This window comes from Rousettus aegyptiacus, unplaced genomic scaffold (assembly GCF_014176215.1).
Source record: "Rousettus aegyptiacus isolate mRouAeg1 unplaced genomic scaffold, mRouAeg1.p scaffold_m13_p_2, whole genome shotgun sequence".
NCBI classification, from domain to species: Eukaryota; Metazoa; Chordata; class Mammalia; order Chiroptera; family Pteropodidae; genus Rousettus; species Rousettus aegyptiacus.
The window spans coordinates 139,646,336-139,660,701 of NW_023416295.1; the positions used below are offsets into that span (position 1 = coordinate 139,646,336).

The 14,366-nt window shown below is 39.2% G+C and overlaps 1 protein-coding gene across 1 annotated transcript in view; it reads left to right on the top strand.

Annotated features, from left to right (window-relative positions):
- Positions 1 to 1,372: 1,372 nt before the first annotated feature.
- Positions 1,373 to 14,366, top strand: part of PKP2 (plakophilin 2) — a 73,552-nt gene continuing 60,558 nt past the window's right edge. The window contains exons 1-2 of the mRNA XM_016121529.2: positions 1,373 to 1,705; positions 13,995 to 14,107. Of these exons, the coding sequence (XP_015977015.1) occupies positions 1,483 to 1,705; positions 13,995 to 14,107 (336 nt within the window). The 5' untranslated portion in view covers positions 1,373 to 1,482. The remainder of the gene's footprint in view (positions 1,706 to 13,994; positions 14,108 to 14,366) is intronic.

Consider the following 14,366-nt stretch of genomic DNA (forward strand, 5'->3'; position numbering starts at 1 on the left):
ATGGGAGGAATTGTTTCCAATATCGACTATCTGCATGACTTCACTTAAGCACTAAATTCCACAAGGTCTTAGCCATGTGGCTGGTTGAGATGCGGTGGCAGAACTTTCTCTCACCAATTCCTTGACCAGGCTTGGGGCCCTTCGATTTCCTCTTTACTCCCTGCACATTCAGATACCTGTGCATTGTGCACGTGTGAAGACAGAAGAGTATGCATAGGAAAACGGAAAAGGGAGAAGCTGTGTTCTCCAGCCACTCCAGATCTGAATAAGTGTTTGCACTGATTGAGTGATTTGAGAAAAATGAACATACAAGCCCAAGCAATCAATGGGAGATTATCTTAATACCAGGGATAGATGTTTCTCCTTCTGCTTCTCAAGTCCAAAGAGGAAAATCAGGACGAGTGGCTTAGGTTGTAAACTTTAAGGTCAAGCACACTTTCTGTTGAGCTTAGCTCTCAAGTTCTCAACTACGTGCGAAACATAATTAGTAGCACGATAAATATAACTTGTGGAAGATGCGCTTGAAAATCAGAGGCCCCTTCCATGGGCCCCCTACAGAGCCTATCATAAAGAGTATTAAACAACGTTAATAGGGCTATTAAAAATTATCACCTATTAAAAGTATACTCTTCCCTAGCGCCTCTTATTTGAGTTTCTGTGTGGGTGTGTTCGTAAGAGTCAGTGAGCATAGAGTGTACTGGGTACAGTGTGTATTTGTAAGGGAAAACAGAAGCTCTCATTGAGAAAGAGCATATGTTTCTGAGACTGCATCTGTGCAAAAGTACATAGTTCCTGAAGTTGTACTAAGAAAAAAAAACTACCGTATTTTAAAAAGTCTTCGATTTTACAATGTGTCATCTTCTTGACACATTTCCCTCCTACTGCCTCTTCTGCCTGACCAAATAGCCTTTTCTCACCCGTAGGTCCAGGAAAACCACGAAATGTTTCCAACGGTCTAACAGAGCCTGACTAATCACTATGCACTTGGCGATCCCAGAGGCAAACCTCAGTCCAGGAAGAGAAGTGACTCGCCAGGGCGCACCTGCCCAGAGGGCGGCCCCTCCACAATCAAGCGGAAATCACGTCCTTTCCGAGGGCCGGGGCAGAGGCTGAGCAAGGCAACTGAAGTTGGGCGCGGCCCGGCAGGCAGTATACTGGGCGACTCCAGAGTGTGCGCGACCCCGGGAAAACCGCGCGCTCCCCCACCTCCGCGGGGACGGGTCCGACTCGCCAGGTATCTGCGCACGCGGCTGACTCCGCCCCCGCTGCCGGGCCGAGTGCGCCTCGTCCCTCCGGGAGGCTGGACTCTGGACTCGGGTGGCGGCGTTGCCCTCGGCTCCGGCCTCTCACCCGCGCAGAGGGCGGGGCAGGAGGCGGGGCGGGAGCGGCGGGGCGGGGCTCTCACCAGTGCCCCCGGCTACGCTGCAGCTTCGCCCGCAGGTCTCGCGGCAGGCGAGCGGCTCGGTCGCCTCCTCGGGTCCCATGGCACTCCCCGGCTCCCCCGCTGAGTACGGCTACATCCGTACGGTCTTGGGCCAGCAGATCTTGGGGCAGCTGGACAGCTCCAGCCTGGCTCTGCCCTCCGAGGCCAAGCTAAAGCTGGCGGGGAGCAGCGGCCGCAGCGGCCAGGCGGCCAAGAGCCTGCGGATCCAGGAGCAGGTGCAGCAGACCCTGGCCCGGAAGGGCCGCAGTTTCGTGGCCAACGGTGAGTGGAGCCCGCCACCCCTCTGCGCCGCCTCGACTCTATCCCTTACCTACCCCTCCCTCACCCTCAATGCCTTGTTACTTCGACGCGCTGCTTGCTGAGGGTGCGGGACCTGGTGTCCTGCCCACCTGTTGCTTGCGGTTCCTTTGTATGAGCCGCCGCGCCTCCAGACTGAGACCGGCTTACTTGGGGAAAGCACTCTTCTAAAATAGCCTCCTACTCAGCTTTGTCATATATGTATCAACATGTGTTAAATGCACGTATATATCTATACGAAAGAATTCAATCCAAGATTTTCACTCTTTCCTAAACCTGCTCTATTTGGCCCCCGCCATACAGGGGTCTTAATCTAGGGGCTCCGGGAGTCTATAAACACTTTGAAATTTTATGCAGAATTTCGGTATGATCATTTTGGAGAAAGCACCCCTAGCTTTTATTAGATTTTTAAAAGAGTTTATGACCTCAATAAATATTTTGAAAAAGAAAACCTCAAAGTACTGACGCTCCTACGAACTGTAAATTGGGATTGCGGTGTCTTGCCCAGGTACTTAAGGGCTCTCCGCCCCGTGTACAGAGCGAGTGGGTTCATCTAGGAAGTGAAAAAATTGGATAGGAGGCTTTGGGCCAGGGAACAATCACACCACCCTTCGGAGGAAGAGGAGGAGGAGGAAGGAGACTTTGGCCCCGCCGGCAGCAGTACCCACCCTGCCTCACTGCAACGCGCACGGATGCACCCATGGGCACGGCGCTGGTCTCTCCAAAAAATTAAACTTGGAGGTGAAAGGAGGGTTTTTTTGTGTTTTGTTTTTAAAGTAAAACATTATATCAGTAATCAATAGCAGAGCTGGAAAGGGAAGAAGATGACAAACCAGTTGTGAACATTAGAAATCATTATAGATATATTTTTTCTCCCTTATTAAAAGTCAGATGATCAGAGCCACACAGTACTCTTGTACTAATTTATTTTTTCATTATAAAAGTATTATAGGCTTATGACAGAAAAGAGGAAATAAATTGATTAAATTGGGATATCAGTTTGTTTCCTACAATGTTGAACTGTTTCTTTAGGAATTGTGCATGGCAATGAAGAGTCGATTAGGAAAAAGAAAAAAATACCAGACTAGAGATTTAAAACAGCAGACCCTGGGAGACTGTATTGTTTTCACTTTGTGTAAAAGAATCCTAAAGGATCAAGCAGTCAATATTTAAAAACTTGAAATATAGAGAGATGTTTAATGATTATAGTTAATGTAATTGAGTGCCTACTGTGTGCCAAGAATTGGACTATGTGGTTTGCATTCATTATTTTATTTACGTTTCAAAAAAAAACTTGTTAGTCTTTTAACCCCGATTTTACAGATGAAGAAACTAGGCAGTTACATAACATTCAAGTTCCCACAGATAGTAAGCAGCAGGCTGATATTGAAACTACGAAGCCTGAGTTTTTAAACCACTCCTCAGTTGTATTGTTAAGCTTTTTGGTTATTAGTACAAAATAGAATTTTTTTTAGACCCTAAACCCCCTCTCATTTTTCTCTAAATAAAAATGAAGTGGTTCTGAGAGAATGGGAGGTCTAGATAAAAAAAAGAACTGTTGCAGTACATAGGGAAAAAAAAAAAAAAAAAAACAAATTTACTGTTTAGGAGTCTAATGACTCCAGAACAACCGAAGCCAATTTTTGTCCAGAGGAATTATTGAACCTTTTTAGTCTGTGCAGATTCAATGCTAAACTGGAACCAAACTAGCTTCCTCTGCTTGGGAAATGCAAAAAAGCCATTCTTTCTTACCCCCTGAGAATGGGAATGAACAGAGGGAAAGAGTATTGCTGAGCATCTACAATGTACATAAGCTTGTTCAAAAATATGTTTGCATTTCATTATATCCTTAAAACAATTATGTAAGGTAGATATAAGGATCCATTTCACACACAAAGAATGTTTATTGGACACTTAGTCCCAAACCCACACATGATCTGTCTCTACAACATGGTGAATTCATGTTGCGTGGTGAATCCAAGAACTATCAAATGAGTTTGTTCTTCACGCAGGGCACTGCAGGTGCTGTATTGAACATGGATTCTGCTTGCTTTAAAGCAAGGGGTTTAAAGTCTGAAGAAGGAAACCTTTCTCTAAAAAATGCATTATCAAATGAAAAATAGTAAGCCACCAAACAGAACAGCTAACACATTATCTCCATAGGATGAGTTAGACCACCAGCTAAAGGGAATTTTGAAAAGCTTCTTGGAGGAATTTGGTTTTTAGATCCCAAAATTTCAGTAGAATCGGGCCTAGTGAAGTGGTTGGAGGAGACTGATCTAAGAGGGAATAGCAGGAATATTTCATAGTTCACAGGATGGATATGGTAGAGCAAAGGGCACTGTCATGGTGCTTCTGCTCTAATGCTTAGGGCAACTGGTTGAGTGGCTCTTCCAACTAAGGAACAAAGTGTTTGAAATATTTTGATTACAACAGGAGCTTCCCAGCAAGCTGAAATACACTCAGCAGCCTACCCAGAAGTGCAAGTCAGGCTGAGAGATAAAGCAGCAAACAACACCTACTTACTTTAAAGCCTCAGCTTTCTGTGACTCAAAAAAGTAATCGGCTTCAAAGGAATTTAACATTAACACGCCATGGAACAATTACCAGGGGTGGTTTGAGTATGTTGTTTAATTAAAGTTCTTTGAAAAGATCTGGGGGCTCTTGATGGTCGTAAGTATTGTTTTTATTATTTTCGGATTACTATCATGTCTAAAGTTGAAACACAAGCAATTGCTGAAACAGTGCTGGTCTGGAAAGAATCCTGTATCAACACAAGAAATTGTGGGAAGAAATGACCCTGTTGTTAACTGCTCTTAGCTCCAGGGCCCTGGAGAATTCTGAATTGTTGACATACCTGATGAGATAAATGGTACTGATTTGTTGATAAATGCCCTGAAAGGATCTTTAACCCATCAATTTCTCTCTAAGGCCTTAAATGTAAGTAGCTGGTGTTCATTGTAAATCACTCTCTTATTTTAAACTATGCTGAATATTTTACAGTTGGCTGTAACTCTTGGGAGATGGGGGCAGGGGGGTCAGAAGTAGATAGCAGCATTCTGAAATAAGTCTGTATTGTAGGGAATTTTCAAAAACTCTTTCATTAAAGTCACAGAGAAGACATCGAAGAATTGTTATTAGCAAAGGGAAAGATTTAAAGGGTCCATATCCTAATTATTACACTTACTTTGAAAGTACTACTACTTTACTTATTACACTCTCCCTAACCCCCACTCCGTGCCTGTGTAGGAAGAAAGTCATGTTGTAAATTGTATGTAATACTTATAAAACACAAGAGTGACGTCTTAATAAAATTTACAACTTCTCTGGAAATCCACCATAAAAACTGAGGTATGCCATTCGCTTAGATCAATTCCCTGGCCAAGATGTTTTGAATATCTGGAAAAAGGAGTGAAAACTAGCTAAGGTAGCAAAAAAGGCAATTAATAGGTATTACCGTGTGTGTGTGGAGGGGGAAGGGGTTGTTTAAATCCTGTATGAATTTGTTGTTTGCCAAAAAGGAATTCCAGGAATGAAGCAATCCTGGAAGCTAGGTGATTAGTCATTCAGAAGGTAGGAGGGATCAGGAGAGAGGGAAAAAAAGAGTTCCATGGTGGGATGGCAGGGACATAGATGGCCATGCTGCTCTGAAACTAATGTGTTGGTAATGCCACCTGATTTAATGTACCTCCATGTCTGCCTAATATAGCCCATAGGCCAATTTTTGTTAAATGTCTAGTAGATCAAGTGCAGTGAGTACAAAAAAGGTGTGTCTGTTTTTTAGAATTTCTTCCAATTGTAATTAGTCAAAGGAAATAGAATGTTAACACAATGATGATTGCAAAAATAAACTTCCCAGCCCTAGAAATGATGAGAACATATCTTTTGTGGGTAAAGTCTTAAGTGAGGGTGTGGTAGGGATGCTTCAGAATCAATGGAACAGAAACTGTGTGATTATGAAAGTTCCTTGCTCTATATGTCACAGCTAAGATACAGGAAATTACCTTAAAGAGAGGAAGACTGTTCACTTAGGCTTTTTAAAAGGCCCATTAATGTTATCTGTGCCTGTGCTGGTAGTTCCAATCATGGGAACAGCATAGCTCACTTGAATTAGATATTCTAGGTATTCGTTGTTCACATTGACTCATTCTCCTAAAGTGTTGTTTTGGATACAGACTTTAAATTCTTTTCCCATGTATTGAAATAAGGCTGTACATATTTATATTATTTTATCTTAGAGTAGTTAAAATTGATTTTCCACTCAAATTGAATTTCCAATCTGATCAATAAAAATTATTCAAAGCTTTATTATTTTATGAGAGAACAAGCATATTATTGGCAACCTATCTATGATAGTAATGAAATACAATAACAAAAATGGTCTTACTACTTCTGGAATTTAAAAAGCAGGCTTAATGTAATCTGGCCTATTAAAAGATCATTCTGGTTTCATCACAGATGACATTAAAGAATTTTATACAATTCCGAGATAAATGTTTTCCAGCTATTTTGTGCATGTCCACAAATGTATGAAAGTGTAACACCATACTTCTGGAGAAGTGAACAGCAAAAGGCAGTGTTACAAGTGGAAATAAACAAAATTAGGAGAAAACTTAATCTTTTTGTATTAAAGTGAGTCATCTCACTCCTTGATTTATTAGGGTAAGAATAATAACAGAATTCCAGGTCCTTTTACAATAGAAATATTAAGAAATCTGTTGTGTATCTTTGTGTAACGCCATTAATGGTGATTGAATATTGGACGTACAAACAGATGTTCTTAAGTGCTTAATGATGAGCTAGGGAGCCCAATATATAGACTTAACTAAAAATGAACATTTTGAAAAAAGGAAACATAATATACCATTACCATGAAAAGAATTTACATATTTATATTCCTGGAATAATGAGCTTTAGGCTTAATGATATTAATTGACCAAAGCATCATAAGCAAATTTCTGCAATTCCTTGATTTCCAGAAGAAAATGTGACTCATTAGTAGCTTACTAAATTGTTCCCACTAAATCTTTTTTTTTTTTATGGTGACATTGGTTAACGAAATCCAGTAAGTTTCAGCTGTACATTTTAACAGAAAGGCACATATATATTTACCTTGTGTGTTTACCTCCCATAGTTAGATTTCTTTCTGTCACCACGTATTTGACCTCCTTTACCCTGTCTACCTCCCTGCCCCCCCCTTTCCCCTCTGGTAACCACTAGTCTATTGTCCATGTCCATGAGATTCCCACTAAATCTTAAATCTCACCAGTACATCTATGGAATGGGGTTGAGAAGGATCACATCAGAACTAATATGTCTTGATTACCTTTTCTTTGAAAGAGGAAAATGGGAACTTTTCTTGGCAGATAATAGGAACTTCTTACAGGCCACCAAAATATTATAGATAAATACACAAGCCATCCGGATGAGAGAGTGACAATAAATATATATTATTCAGATGTAGAATCAACCTTGCTGAACTAAACATAGTCTGCTTTTCTAATCATTCAGAAGGAAAGTCTGCCTACATTTGGGGGAAAGAAAGATTTCTTCCTCCCTGTATTTCCAGAATGACAGAGAAGCAGTAGAAAATATTTGAGTATCTTCTATCCACTCCAAGCAAAAGCGCACATGTTACTACTGCCCTCACATTTTGACTCCAATGTCGCGATCAACAGGATAGACGTCGACCTGAAGGATGAAGTGCAAACTGAATTTGTGTAACTATGACATGTTGAATGTACAAGAATATATGACTAATCAGCAATTAACTTGTCAAGTGCTGATGCATGACTGTGCTAGAAATGATGGTAACGGATGTGATTCTTTTTGTCAAGGAAGTAAAAATATGCCTGGAAGTTAAGACAGTCTCTTCCTGCTTTAATCTGGCCTCACTCCAGTCCATTTTCCACATACCTATTAGAGTCAACTTTCTAAAATTTTATCAAATCATTTTCCAACCTACATTCCTTCAGTTTCTTACTGTTATCTACAAGAAATAAAATCCTTGTTCAGCATGGTATTTCAAGTTCTTCATGATCCAATGCCTGCAACTTCTCAGACTTCATCCTATCACCACTGCTCCCACTTTCCACCAAAAGTGCTATTTATCTTATTTGGTATTCTTACTCCTGCCCCACCCCCTCCCTTCCACACTCCTCCCTCCCTTCTCATGACCTGGTTAACTCTTACAAGTCCTTCAAAACTCAGTTCAGTGGTGCCTTCGGATAGGCAACCTTCCCTCACCCTTCCTCCACCTTATATTGTAGAGGAAGATCTTAAATGCAAGTTAAAGATTTGATAATTGTGAGTGACAGAATATGTTTCAGCAAGGAGAAACATGAAAAATGCAGGGGTTTTCTGAAACTTCACTTGGCAGGCTCAGTGGATTTAAAGGAGAAGGGATAGCAATTCCGAATCAGTTGGGAGGGAAGAGGTTAGCCCTGGCAAGTGTGAGGCTATGAAAATATCATAATTTAAGACCCATTATAAAAACCTGTAGTGAATTTTTTAAAGCAAAAAAAAAAAAATTGAATTTGTGAGTTTTATAAACTGACCTTTATGGCTATTGCACCATTGTAAGTATAAAGTGATATTTGTCATTGCAGTTCTAATGTAATCATTTTGGGTTATCTCAACAAATGAATTGGCAGGAATGCCAAAGTAAGGAGACGAAGTACAGGAAGTAAGAGATTTAGAAACTTTCAGGATGTATCAATTTAGTACTAATTTAGTACGGTGTGCTAAGTTTCCAGTTTATAATCACGTATTTTAGCTACTCAAACAAAATATATAATATAGATACCAGCAACATGAATGGGCCTTTTAAATATATATTTTTGTGGTTATATAGAGCAGAAATTTGCAGATTATTCCAAACATGCCATAAACTGATGTATCTGAGGATAACTTCAAACTGCTTAGGTGGCTTCTGAAAAATAAGGACTTCTGGTGACTGATTGGTATAGCCCTTAACTAATAACACGGTGGCACCTGGAGCATATGGCCCATTCTCGCAGGAGAGCTGGTCTATCCCTGGCATATTCAGTTTTGTTGGAAGGCAGCTCTACCCATTGTGCCACCAACGCTTGGCATACTCAACTTCGTAAGAACTCATAGCTGGGGGTGCTTTCCAGCTGTATGCCTGAGCCACTGAGTAGTTTCTTAGGGTCAATTATGTGAGCTATGTTAACTCATCACCATAAATATTACCACATTTCTTCACCATAGATTTTTTAAACCAACAAACTCTACTCATTTTCTAGACTGAGCAGTTGCTTAACTGAGTTGTACGGTATGCATGGTGGTTTCTGTAAATATCTGGTTATTTTTCTTAACGAATAAGAATAGGAAAAAATAAGTTTTGTGTTTTTTTTTTTTTAAATGGAAGTCCAAGGAAATGAATCCTATGTTATATGGCTACACAGACAAACAAAAGTGCTTCACCAACTTGAATAGTCTTAATATATGGTTCTTGATGGGTCCTGACATATTTCATATTTTAAATTTCTGTTTTTGTTCATAAATGACTTTAAGGATCCACTTAAATATGAATTGCTATACAAATGCTTTCTTATAAGTTTCAAGATGCCATGTCTCACCTGTAATAGCATGCCCCCCAATTTTACTCTAATGGAAGAAGTTAAATCTTTTTAACATATGAGGAGAAAGAGAGGTGTTCCCCAGAGGTTGCTTAAGACCAAATTCCATAAGGTGATAGCTTTTAGGCTTTCAAGCTCTCCTTCCACACACACACACACACAAGACCATTGTAAATTCACACTGTGAAGGCAACTGCTTTTGAGCACAATTAAGTGTAGCATTTAAATCAATACCAGTAGTGAATGCCTGGTGATTTTTGTATGTACATTTAACTAAATCTATTGGCATGGGAAGTTTTTATACCTCCATCTCTACAAATTCTTTTTTTGAGCTCATGAACCAAATCAGTTTTTTAACTACACCCAAAGAGTGCTCAGAGAAGCCTGAAAGAAAATGCTTTGCTGAATGAGAATGCTACTCTCTTATCTCTAATTGAAGCAGGTTATATAAAGGTTTTGTTTGTTTAGCAATTCTCTCGTCTATTTACCATAAGGGAAGCTATAGTTGATTTTTCAAACGTGCCCAAATGTATGTAATTATGTCAAAATAGAGGCTTGTCAACTCAATTTCATAAAAACAGTAAATTCAGCCAATTAGGTAATATAACCGCTCACAAACCCCACAAAGAAGACACTGATTATGGAGATCAACCCATTATTTTTAACCCTAATATGATCCATTATTTTGGACAATACTTGCATAGATGATCAGAAAACAAGATATTTTCCCCTAACAGCTGCTTAGGGATAGGATCATTCAGATTAACTTTCAGACCAGGAAAAAGAAAATTACATTATCCTGGGAGGTCTACACCTCTGCCATCTTCTGAGCAATTTGGAGTCCTTCCGTCAAAACCACCTCTCCTTACCCTCATTCCCCAGCCCTACCCCCTCAACCCATCCCCACAATTACTCTCACCTGAATTGCTTATTTGAGGAAGGTGGAGTTTAAAGTTGTTCTGTAACTACTTCCCTCATTTCCCTTAAAGTGGGCGCTATAAAATGTCCATGGTGTTCTTAGAAGGAAAGGTTTGGATGAGTTAATATTAATTTGCAGTATTCCCTATAAATCATCACCTTCTTTAGGGAAGACCAAAAGCACATAATGCACAGTACAATCAAAATGAATGGCCAGAAACTCCACAATTATGTCATTATGATCCTCAATTATTGGGTCAATTAAAAATAACCATAAAAAAGTCAAATTCAATACCACTGATAAATTTACCAGAATAAAAACTCTGAGGTACACATAATGTAAACTAAAGCTTGCACACTAGTTTAGCCCTCTTTCTAGAACAGACCAATTGAAGGAAAAGTGTGAAAAACAAATTTTTGTGATTCAAATTGTTTTAAAAACCATGTACCACTTTTGCATGTTGCTTTACAATTTTAAAAGCATTTAATGTTAGCTCTCTGAGGTAAACTCTCTCAGCAACTCAGTTGATAGCTGGAATTAAGGAAACTGAGGCATCTAAGTGATTTGACCAGATACACAAAAAGCAGTAAAGTGGATGCACCAGGCCAAGTCCATAGAGTTCTTTGATTTAGGGAAGAAAAGACTTCTTTTTGTGAAGTAAATGAATCCTTTAAAATATAGCCAACCTCATTTTCCATGTTAGAAAATGTGGATTTTCATGTTGGTTTTATTTAAAGCAAGATGTGACTGTATGTCTAATATGCTTTTGTTTGCTGTCTTGTTTTTATTTCTGGAGAAGAATAAATCATGGCTGAATTATTTTATATAGTCAGTAATCATTATTATACATATAATATTTTATTCTGATTGAACAGAAAATAATGACTTGCCTTAAAGAGACTGGTTTCCATCTGATTAATATTACCTTTTAAGAAAAAACTTCTACCCAGTTCAAAATTTCTTTAAAATCTTAGAACATAGCTGCTAATTCACCTTTAATCCACTATACTGTTCTCAAACTCATGACTGCCTAGACAAATTAATCTGCATTGTTTAAGATAAACCTTTCAACCAGAAAAAACATCTATTGTGCCAGTCCGCAGGTTGAATATCAGGAGTCACAACCTTTCTGGTAGAAGAAAGGAGTCCATAGTTTAAAGATCCAATCGTATTCTGTTCCCTGTTACCAACCATGTTGTACTTATTTTGGGAACTATTAAACTAGTCTCAGTTCATTCATCTGAAAACTGAAGAAACTTCCTCATAAGGACTTATGTTAGCAAATAAAGAACTAATATTTGCGGAGTGTTTGGAGTTGCTCAACTTAAGTTTCTAGAAGAGAGAGAATGATTATTTTTGGTCCTCATATCAAAAATTATGATGATGATCCCTCCAGGGTGTTGATAAGTGGCAAGTTCAGAAAAGCTACTATGATATCCAACCTGATATTAAATCTCTTTGCAATTTAAAGCACATAATTTACCTATTTATAAAGGGAGGTGATAATAGCTGGCTCTGCATCACAGAATATTGAAAACAAACATAAAATTACTTGTGCTCCTGAAAGAAAAGTAATATTGAAATGTAAGGAGTTCATATAAATACTGCTTTAAAAAGACTTATAACCCTCAGCAACAGTGTGAGTTAAATGTTTTACTTCAACAGGCCTGATTATAAAACTCAGTTATTAGCTATTTTGATAGGATACGCTGTTTCGGTGGGTCCTGTCCAAAGATTCTTCCACATTTAAAAAATCCTTGCAGGAATCTCAGCTTAAAGATGGCAGTAGCCCCCTGCTAATTGTTCCTTAATTATCTACCTGCTCCTGGAAGGGTAAGGGTAACAGTGACAGTGATGATGGGCTTAGAGGGCCCCCTTGAAGAAATTTTCTTGGATTCCAAAAATTGTACCCTTTCATCATCTGCTGCTGTATTACAGAGTAACAGGAATAAATAGTTCTAGTTACCATCCGTATAGGCAGTTAGTATTTTCCTATTCTAGAGTGTTCCTGACTTTCATATATTGAGCTTTAATACAATCTAAAATTTTAAACATAGATACACTTAAACTACTTTTTTTTTTTTTTTTAAGATTATAAATTTGGTTTCTTACATATCAACTGACCAATAATTTTCTGCCTGGTCACAACCTCTGTAGAAAAGGCTTTTGTTTTACTGGAGTGGGGCACAATTTAAGCATCCCATTGGCTTTCCCCCTCTCTTCTTACATCCCCAGCTTTAAGGGCACCCCAGTCCCCTGGCCCTTCAGAATTGGAGCCAGGGGATGCCTAACGATTGTCATCTCTTGGGGAGACATCAGGCCCCTGGAAACAGGAGAGGCCTGGCCTTCCTCAGCTTCCCTGGTCTTTAAGAGTGACATTTACAAACCTGCGCTGCCTCCCTGAGGACCCTTTGAGGCCTAAAACTTGTTTACCAGCCAGATTGTTCAGATCCAGGAAATAAGACACATGTACAAACATATTTTGGGATGGCTTCATACTTTTTAGCTTTCTGGCAATAACAGTCTCCATTCCTCCTCCACCTCAAGATACCTTGTGAATATATTGGATAGTCTTTGAAATTTTGACTTTATAGCAATTTATTGGAAAAGTATGTTGGTATTTTCCAATTATATTGGAAAGGGTCTGCCTATGTCATTTTATTCTCAGTATCTTTCACAACTCTCTGAAGCTTAGAAGAGTTAGTTAAGTATTTTTTCCTCTGATTTCTGAAAGAATGCTACATGGTAGGAAAAAAAAAGTAGGCTAAAGTTAGGGAACTAGACATTTCCTAGGTTTTAGAGATCTTTGATTATTCTGCTTGGCATTCCCTGCCTCCACCCCCTCCCCCACCCCCCACCCCAAAGCCCTGGGAAGTTATAAAAGAGCAAATGAAAAGCTGGGAGAAGATTAAAGGGGTAGAAGAGAGTGAAAATACTATTTTCTACCACTCCCTCCTCCTCAAGTGTTTAAAGAGACATGCATCAATTGAGAGTCCCTGTAGGCCCCACAGAGCTGAGCGGGAAGGGCTGCGTCCTACTCAGTGTTTGCAAGGAGAGTGGACTTGCCGCTAGACCCCCAAACTAAGAATGAGCCAACCTGGCTGATTCCACAAACAGAATCACCATAGCTCAAGAACAATTTCCTTTCCTGCCTCACTCTCACATGGCCAAATACTTCAACCCCAGGTTTGGTCTTTTTCAAGCCAGTCCATCTTTTTTTCGATCACACTGAGCCACCTTGTTGTTTATACAAGCTATCTTATCTCATAGTGTTGAGTCACTCATATTTATTGCCTACACTTAGAGACTCCTCAGGAAGCTTCTAAGGTCCTGTCCTGCGAATAGAGTTCTCCTCTGACTTAAGAAACTGAACTTTTATAGTATGGACCACCTAAGCCAATAAGTGATTTCCAAACTCCTCAGCACTGTAATAAACAAACATTTTTGGATTTTTGTAAAAATCTTCTCTTACTTCCCTAAAAAATAATTAGATATATATTTTTTAATTTTTTTATTCAACTTTTATTTTAAAAAGCTTCTAGAGAATATTGTGATCCCCTTTGATCATTTCCCACATCCAAGGGTGAGGTTAAACCAGCGCTTACAAATACCAATATAAATCTAATACTTGTTAAAGGACTTAATTATAAATTTAGATTTTAATAAATCTATAACTTATTGCTGTACAATCTTTAACAACTGATCGGCCCATTTATTATATGCTTGTTTGCAGGAAGTCTTCACCGAACTAGCAGTGTTCCTGAGTATGTCTACAACCTACACTTAGTTGAAAATGATTTTGCTGGCGTGCGTTCCCCTGTCACTAAAACCTATGACCTGTTAAAGGTAGGATCCCAAAGAGTATAACGTGACTAACATGGAAACATTTTTAAACTTGCGCAGATTATTTTTTAAGGTTACTGTTCTAAATATTACTAGTTTCTAAATGAATTATGAGAAGATTGATTTTGTGTGGACACCAATAGAAAACTGGCAACCTTAAACAGTAGCAAATCCTAGCGCAGATAACTAGTCAACCAAGTTAACCAAGTCTTGTTTAAAAACAGATTTTACCCAGAAAGGGGCTGACTTTTCCATGTGATTC